This window comes from Capra hircus, chromosome 6, assembly GCF_001704415.2.
Source record: "Capra hircus breed San Clemente chromosome 6, ASM170441v1, whole genome shotgun sequence".
Taxonomy (NCBI): domain Eukaryota; kingdom Metazoa; phylum Chordata; class Mammalia; order Artiodactyla; family Bovidae; genus Capra; species Capra hircus.
In genome coordinates this window covers 86,586,302-86,595,490 of record NC_030813.1, presented here as the reverse complement: position 1 = coordinate 86,595,490, position 9,189 = coordinate 86,586,302, and the positions used below count along the sequence as shown (strand labels likewise).

The window sequence follows — 9,189 nt, the reverse complement described above, 5'->3', positions numbered from 1 at the left end:
GAACTCTTATCCATGAGACTCTACAGTTCATGAAGTGAGTCTGTGAAAAATGGTCACATTGAATATTTAACAATTTATTATTCATGTGTTAGGACAGTATCCAGCACATCTCAGTGCTCTTTAAATGTTTAAGTGAATACAAAATTTGGAAGATGTAAATATTAAATGCAGTAATTTCTGTTCCTTCATTTACTGTTAATTCACCTCTGACAAAGTCACTTTAGGATAGTACCATCTTGTCCTAGTTATTAGAATGAGTTCATATTTAAAGTGTTGTGATCATTGAAAAAGCAAGAGTTCCAGAAAAACATCTATTTCTGCTTTATTGACTATGCCACAGCCTTTGACTGTGTGGATCACAATAAACTGTGGAAAATTCTGAAAAAGATGAGAATATCAGATCACCTGACCTGCCTCTTGAGAAACCTGTAGGCAGGTCAGGAAGCAACAGTTAGAACTGGACATGGAACAACAGACTGGTTCCAAATAGGAAAAGGAGTATGTCAAGGCTGTATATTGTCACCCTGCTTTTTTTTAACTTACATGCAGGGTACATCATGAGAAACGCTGGGCTGGAAGCACAAGCTGGAATCAAGATTGCCGGGAGAAATACCAATAACCTCAGATATGCAGATGACACCAGCCTTATGGCAGAAAGTGAAGAGGAACTAAAAAGCCTCTTGATGAAAGTGAAAGAGGAGAGTGAAAAAGTTTGCTTAAAGCTCAACATTCAGAAAACGAAGATCATGGCACTTCACGGGGAATAGATGGGGAAACAGTGGAAACAGTGTTAGACTTTATTTTTTTGGCTCCAAAATCACTGAAAATGGTGATTGCAGCCATGAAATTAAAAGATGCTTACTCCTTGGAAGGAAAGTTATGACCAACCTAGATAGCATATTCAAAAGCAGAGACATTACTTTGCCAACAAAGGTCTGTCTAGTCAAGGCTATGGTTTTTCCAGTGGTCATGTATTGGATGTGAGAGTTGGGCTGTGAAGAAAGCTGAGTGCCAAAGAATTGATGCTTTTGAACTGTGGTGTTGGAGAAGACTCTTGAGAATCCCCTGGACTGAGAGGAGATCCAACCAGTCCATTCTAAAGGAGATCAGTCCTGGGTGTCCATTGGAAGGACTGATGCTAAAGCTGAAACTCCAATAGTTTGGCTACCTCATGCGAAGAGTTGACTCATTGGAAAAGACTCTGATGCTGGGAAGGATTGGGGGCAGGAGGAGAAGGGGATGACAGAGGACGAGATGGCTGGATGGCATCACCGACTCAATAGACATGAGTTTGGGTGAACTCCCGGAGTTGGTGATGGAGAGGGAGGCCTGGTGTGCTGCGATTCATGGGGTTGCAAAGAGTCGGACACGATTGAGTGACTGAACTGAAGTCTCTCTCCCCTCTTGCTTCACACTTAGAATATTAATTTCTTAAGAAGCATTTTTACATAGACAAGTACACTTTATTCTCTATGTTCCTGTAATGAACAAGAATCACTATGCTATTAGTTGTAATTTGTTTAGTATCTGCCTGTCAGATGTGGATCCTCACAACCTGTAATAAGAACCAATACCTACCATGTGTTTGCTGCCTAACAGGCATTGTCCTAAGTGGTTTGTGTATATGTGCTTAGTCCTGTCTAACTCTTTGCGACCTCATGGACTGTAGCCGGCCAGGCTCCTCTGTCCATGGAATTTTCCAGGCAAGAGTACTGGAGCAGATTGTCATTTCCTCCTCCAGGGGATCTTCCTGACCCAGGGATCGACCCCAGGTCTCTTGCATTGGCAGGCAGATTCTTTACCAGTGTGCCACTTGGGAAGCCCCTAAGTGCTTTAAGCTTCCCTTGTGGCTCAGCTGGGTAAGAATCTGCCCGCAATGTGGGAAGACCTGGGTTCAATCCCTGGGTTGGGATGATACAGTGGAGAAGAGAAAGGTTTTAAATATACTAATTTTTCAAGTGTTTTAAATATACTAATTCACTTTACCCTAATAACTATGAAGTATGTATGTACTACTATCCCCAGTTTAGATGGAAAGACACAGAGATCAAGGACCTTGCCCCAAGTCACAGGTACTAACTGATAAAACTGGAGTAGGAGTCTGGGTAAAGCCTGCTCTCGAATTAGAAAAACCACTTTCCCCCTGTGTTTCTCCTTTATTGTCACACTATTATCACTCATAACACTTCTGACACCATGTTTCCCCACCAAGTAATTCTCTGCACACCAGCTGGAGGTAGCATCAGATCCCATAGGTTAAGGCCTCAGTCCCACAAGACTGCCCCTTCCCCACTTCAGATGCCAATCTCAAGCCCAGGTTGCTACCTGTGCTTCTTTTAGTCTGTGAGTGCATGCTAAGTTGCTTCAATCATATCTCTTTGTGACAATATGGACCATAGCCCACCAGGCTCCTCTGTCCATGGGATTCTCCAGGCAAGAATACTGGAGTGGGTTGCCATGCCCTCCTCCAGGGGATCTTCCTGATCCAGACCCAAGGATTGAACCCATGGCTCTTTAACATCTACTGCAGTGACACCTGGGAAGTCTGAGGTTGGGTTCGATTCATTTGCTAGTGTGGCTCACAGAACTCAGGGAAACACTTAATGTTCACACGTTACTAAAGGAAATGATCTGGAGGAGGATATGGCAACCCACTCTAGTATTCTTCCCTAGAAAATTCCATGGAAAGAGGAGCCTCACAGGCTATACAGTCCTTGGGGTCGCAGAGTCAGACAAGGCTGAACATGCACATGCGTCCACAAAGGACATGATAAATACAGACGAACAGCTGGATAAATAAGTACATAGGGTAAAGACTGGGAAGATCCCCTTTACAGGAGTTTCTGTCCCCATGAAGTTGGGTACCTCATCCTCTCAATATGAGGATGTGTTCACCATCCTGGCATGTCCCCAAACCTCCTACTATAGGGATTTTGTGGAGACTTCCTCACATAGACATGACCAATTAATAAACTTCATCTCTAGCCCCTCTGGGAGAAGGCGATGGCACCCTACTCCAGTACTCTTGCCTGGAAAATCCCATGGACATGGATGGAGGAGCCTGGTAGGCTGCAGTCCATGGGGTCTCGAAGAGTCAGACAGGACTGAGTGACTTCACTTTCACTTTCGTGCATTGGAGAAGGAAATGGCAACCCAGTCGTGTTCTTGCCTGGAGAATCCCAGGGATGGGGGAGCCTGGTGGGCTGCTGTCTATGGGGTCACACAGAGTCAGACATGACTGAAGTGACTTAGCAGCAGCAGCTAGCCCCTCTCCACTCTCTGAAATGTGAAGGTCTGGGGCTGAAAACTGCAAGCTATTAATCATGGCTTGGTGTTTCTGGTGATCCGTTCCCATCTAGAAGCTCACCTAGAGTCCTCTCATTGTAACTAATGATATTCCCAGTGCTCCTGTTACTTAGGAATTTACAAAGCTTTTAGGAATTCTGTGCCAGAAACAAATATATGTATTTTCCAGTATCTAACAGCTCTTAACCAATTACATATATATACCTATGCCTAAGGTAGGTATAATAGTACCATACAGAATAAGAAAATGAGTCAGAAATCAGGTACTTAACTCAAAATCACCCTAGTAACTTAATTCCAAGACCTGTACTTTTTCTACTATATCAGAAAAGGAAATACAAGATAGGGCTCTTAATCCAGAAAGGCTAGAATGAAATCCGTTTTTCCACTTAATAGCTACATGACCTTGAGAAAGTTACTTCTCTTTGCCAGTTTCTTCATCTCTAAAGTATGGATACTAGAAGTTACTACATGAGTTGTGAAGAATAAGGAGATAAATGCTTATAAAAGTATCTTCATACTCAATATAAACTTCCAATTTTCCTTTTTTATTTATAGTAATTTGGCACATGTGCTATGCTGGCAGCAGCTGTAAGCCAGAGGTTAAAATAATGAAGGCTCAAGGTAAGCCATCTTGGGTCCAAATCCCAAACACAATGTCCTTTAGAAAGTTAATCTGGAATTTTGGCATCCTCATCTCTGATAAAGTTATGGCAAATGTTTTAATAAATATTAACCACTGACATCTCTGCATTTCTAGCAGCTAGCACAACATTTAATGAATAAACAGTTAAGAGGTCCTTTGTGCTCCTTTACTAGTCTTCTCATTTTCTCCCTGGCATCATCCTAAGAATTTTTAAGTTCACCATATCATCATCTTTCCCCTACTGTAAAGATCAGATTATATATATATATATATATATATATAATGTAATTTTGAAGTTACCACTTACTTAGTAGTAATCTTATCAGATTTTCTGCAAGTGGAAAGTACAAAGACCAACCAACAGTATGGAAGAAGAAATGGAATTTTTATCTTATGACATTAAGCACTATGAAAAAATATTCACTATTAATGTAATTAAGGCATATCTCTATTTTCAACTAAGTTCCCCTTCTTTCCTAAGCTTTTACCACAATAAAATGTACAAAAATACTTAACATTAAACCCATTATTAGTAACTTTCTGGCTCAAGAATTATAGGCAATGAAACATCAAAACTACTTTATATCCTAGCTTACAAATAAGATACTACCAAAGCTGCATTCTCTTCACTTTACATGGAAAATTACAAAAGTACTCTAAGTATAAATAAAAGACTGATACATGAAAAAAAAAAGTACTCTTAAGTCTGTTGCTCCACAACTAGCTATGTAATTTCCCCAGGCTACTGTTTGACAGAAGAGTGGAGAACTTTTTCCATCACCACCTCTTTCCCCACACATCTTCATATTGTTCCCACAGTTCTCTGTATGACCTGATTACAAATTAAAACACAAATAAACTGAGCAATAACCCTCAATAGGGTTATATAGGAAATTTTCCTATTGTCAGAATTTTTAACGTTTGAGGCTAAGCATTAAGTATTAATACACTCATCACCAGTTAAAAATAAAAATTTATTAATCCAAAATTATTGCCAAAAGACTTAAGCTAAGCAAAAACTTTACTTAAGCTTAATGCTCTTTTTAACTCCTGCACGAATGCCAGACAGTTCACCAGTATAACGTTGCTCTTCCCTACGAACTTCACGAACCTGGCCTCTTCTGCGAATTTTGGCTTTTCTGAACTTCTCCCGGTGTTTGACTCTGGGATTCCGATCAATCTTCTTTCTCCTAGGTGTAAGTCCCCTATTTTTAGCAATCTGATAAGTAATGGCTCTCTTTGCATTTTGATCTTCAAGAGCCTTTTCTTCGGTACTATTTTCTTCTTTCTTTCTCTTTAATTTTTGTCTCTCTTCCATTTCTTTATAGTATTTCAGTGCAGCTTCTTCATCAAAATCAGAATCATCAGAAAGGTCTCTAACAGCCAAGGCAGCAGCAGAAGTCTCTGAAACTGATTTTGGCTTGGTCTTCATGGATTTTGCTTTTAAATTCAGTTCTTTCTTTCCAGCACCATCTTTAAGTGTGAGCAGATGACGAATTTCAGAGGACAGCTTCTGATCCACAACTGACAACTTGTTGATCAAATTTCGGTAGGTAACAAGCCTTTCAATGACAGGATGTCCATGTACAGGGACTCTCCTAGCTTTCAGGATCAGATAAAAACTAATGTTGGAGCAGTAGTTCAAATAGAGATTGTATTTGGTCCTCAGGTACTGGCTTCCTTTTCCACGGGGGATGATCTTTTGCTCCACTAACTGTAGCAATGGCTCCAGCTCATCCTTCATCTCTGTCAACTTAACTTTCAAGTCGTCTATCAGCTCCAAGAGCTCTGGAGATTCCTTTCGCAGCATTTTCAGCTTCTCTTTCACGGAAACTTTCGCCAAATCCTTCACGACACGTGTCTCAGCCTCATTTACCTGAGGTACTGGTTTTGCAAAAGCCTCCACCCAGCTAACTCCAAAATCGTCCTCTTGCAGGGCTTGGGCTAAGCGCCGCTGAATGAGCTGTGCCTCCGCCTCCTCCTCTCTTTCCTCTTCCTCTACTTCTTGTTGACTCTGCCGGCCTCGGGACTTGGAGCCATAGTCCGTGTCGTAGTAAAGTTTTTTCCTCTGACCCCACGACAAACTGGGATCCACAGAAGCCTCAGTCTCACTCTGCACGGAGCTCCCACCATCATCATCGTCACCCTCCTCACTCTCTCCATCTTCATCGTCCTCATCGGCAACATCTAAGGCAAGCACCTCCTCCTCCTCATCGCCATCCTCCTCGTCCCCACTCTCCATTTCGCTCCAGCCCTTAGCCAAGGCGGCCCGAGATCGGGCCTCATGGAAATCATCTACCTTATCTTGGTAGTAGCTCGAGTCCCCCGGTGATGGTGGAGATTCTAAGTCCTCTCCATTGTCGTCCGCTGGGTCGCGACTTGCCTTAGCTCGCACAGCTGCCCACTTGGCCGCTCCGCGCGCGCGCCGCCCGGATCTTCCCACCATAGTTCGCGGTCTCAGCTTCTACACCGACGTCAGGCTTTCAGCCACCTCTGACCTCTGCGCACGAGCCACGCGCTCCAGCAACACGCCACTGTAACAGCCACGCGATCTCTCAGCACGCTGGTCCTGCGGGCTCTCCAGTCGGATACGGCAGTTTCACCTCCTTCCGGTCTCCAGGATGCTCTCCGTGGAGCGTTTGCACCAGGACTTCCGGTTGGTCATTCGGGCCTTTCCGTGTGGGAACAGTAGGTAATGAAGTTCGGTTCCGGGACCCCTTTGGTCCTGTTCTTACTCTCGCGAGCCTGGGCGTGGCTAGGGTGACGGCCCCGTTAACCGCATGTGAAGTAGCAGTGACCGTTAGAGGGCGCTCTACCTCTGCGCCTAGAAGAGGCAGCCAGGCGGTGCCGTGAGTTGTCCTGCTCTTGTACGGACGTCACCGGCCCGGAGCCGAGGGCAGGTGTATAAGATTTTCTTGTTTGCTGAAGTCTTGTCTTCGCTTATCTGTCAGGAAGTTAATCAGACTGTTTTTGTCTACGCAACGTCCAAATGTGACATTTCTGGGCACGGTAGGCGGAGGTGGCGGCGGCGCCGCGGCTGACTGGAGCAATCGCGTGCGGGCGCCGGGAAGGGCACAGGCCTCCGGCAGGTGGCAGCTCGTCTCCAGCCCCCTGCCCGCAGGCCTCGGTGACTTCAGGGAATTGGAGTCCCCGAGGAGTTTCTGAGGGGTGGTGACGGTGGGGAGGCAGAGCTGTGCTCTGTCTGCAGTCTGACTGTTTCCGAGGAACTCAAGTTGCCTGCAGGAGGCGCTGCGATTTCTCTTCCTTCTAGTGGAAGAAGTTCATTCTTCAAGGTATTTTGGAAATGACACGTTAACCCTCAGGAGCGGCCCTTTATAAATTCTTCAGCCCTTAATAAGCACGAGGCAGCGTGTTAGGCTCCGGGAGAACGATGATGGGCAAGAGCAGACGCTGTTCTCGCAATGATGGAACAGGTGGTTTAGTTAAACCAAATCATCACGCGAAACGTGCCAGATCATAAGTGGGATGAGTACTGTGAACACTTATCCTGTGTTTCCCAGCCTTCAGCTGCTGAGGACACTCAACGTGCCTTTCACATCGCTGTCTTTTGGTACATGCCATCCAACCCCCTTACTAAGAAGAGTTTAGTGCTCCCGGCCAAATTTGAGAAATTCTGCTGTATTGAAGAGACAGTCTAAGCATCACTTGTTGGACTTTTCTTTAACTCCCTTACTGCCTTTTTCTCAGCTGTTTTGTATCACGTCGTAGATCTCAACAGAACTGTAATATTGCAAGCACGCAGCACAGCGTTTGGCACAGAGTAAGTGTTCAGTGAAGATTTGTTTAATGAATAAGTATTGAAGTTACAGTACTTGATCATGTGTTGATCTCAGGTGCTAAATAAATGGAGTGAATGAATGATGCCTAAACCTGCGAACATCCCTACCTGCTAACATCCCTACCTGCGAACATCCCTACGGGAGATAACCTGAGCTGGAATGGATTTTAGAAATCATTAATTCCAGTTCCAGTATCTTCATTGTCTACATGTGGAAACAGAGACTTGGGAAGATTAGGTTAGCAAATTTAGCACAGAAATCTGAGACAGGGCTCCCACACCAGGCCCTCACACCCAGCTGTTAACAGTCCTTTGCCAGTTCAATGTGAATTGAGTTTCAGACCTTTTCCAGAGGGTAGGCTGTACTGGGTGGATGAAAGAAACTTTAAGAGCTCAGATGAAAGTATTTCAAGAGAAAGAGTGGTAATAAGGAAAAAATTAGCCAGATTTGTCAGTAGAAGTTTTTGTAGGGCTATAAGTGTGAAAGGACTGCCTCACAATCTTAGAGTAATTCAAGGTTTTAAGTTTTCAGACATTACATATGGTCAGTTCATATTCACTATATATTTTAGACATTATGCTTCCTTCAAATGTAGATAGTTTAAAGGTGAACTGTAATAAGTTGTTAAAGTTAATGGTGACATACAGGTTCTTTGTAGAAAGTGCAGTCTCATTAGGTTATAAAAAATAATAAAATTTTTTAGGAAAGTGACATTTTGAACTAAAATATTTTTAAAGTGCTACAAGTTATTATAAGCATTTAAAAACCTGTACAGGATTTTAGGAAGTACAATTTAATGAATAAAAAATACGTAGGTAAAAGTCTTTATGTTCTGATGCTAAGTGCAGAATTCATTTTTGAATGTAGACTTTAATAGATTTTTTGTCATCAGCAAATATTAACTGCTTATTAATTGTTGCAGAATGCTATATGCTGTAGTAGATTCAAAGGTGAATTAGCCATAGTCTCTTCTAATGATTTGGTGATGGACAGGGAGGCCTGTCATGCAGCAGTCCATGGGGTTGCAGAGTTGGACATGACTGGCCGACTGAACTGAACTTTTAATGAGCTTCCCAGGTGGCGCTAGTGGTAAAGAATCTGCCTGCCAATGCAGGAGCATGAGAGATGAAGATTCAGTCCCTGGGTGGGGAAGATCCCCTGGAGAAGGTAATGGCAACCCACTCTGGTATTCTTGCCTGGAGAATCCCATGGACAGAGGAGCCAGGCAGGCTATAGTCCATGAGCTCCTAAAGAGTCGGACACCACTGAGCGACTACATCTTCTTATGAGGTAGAAAAGAAGATATGCATACAGATTATACTAAAATACAAGGCAGTATGTGATGTAAACACAGTGCTGTGAGAGATCAGAAGGGTGAGAGATCATCTCTGGATTTTGTTCTGGAAATATTGCTTAAAAGAGTGTGGCATCTAAGCT

At 43.4% G+C, this 9,189-nt stretch overlaps 1 protein-coding gene across 1 annotated transcript; it reads right to left on the bottom strand.

Moving 5' to 3' along the window:
• Positions 4,908-7,728, bottom strand: UTP3 (UTP3, small subunit processome component homolog (S. cerevisiae)). The gene has a single exon (XM_005681730.3). The coding sequence runs from the start codon at positions 6,396-6,398 to the stop codon at positions 4,974-4,976; it is 1,425 nt and encodes a 474-aa protein (XP_005681787.1). The 5' UTR covers positions 6,399-7,728; the 3' UTR covers positions 4,908-4,973.

Coding starts and splice junctions, on each gene's coding strand:
- UTP3 (XM_005681730.3), bottom strand. CDS start 6,398: ATGGTGGGAAGATCCGGGCGGCGCGCGCGCGGAGCGGCCAAGTGGGCA.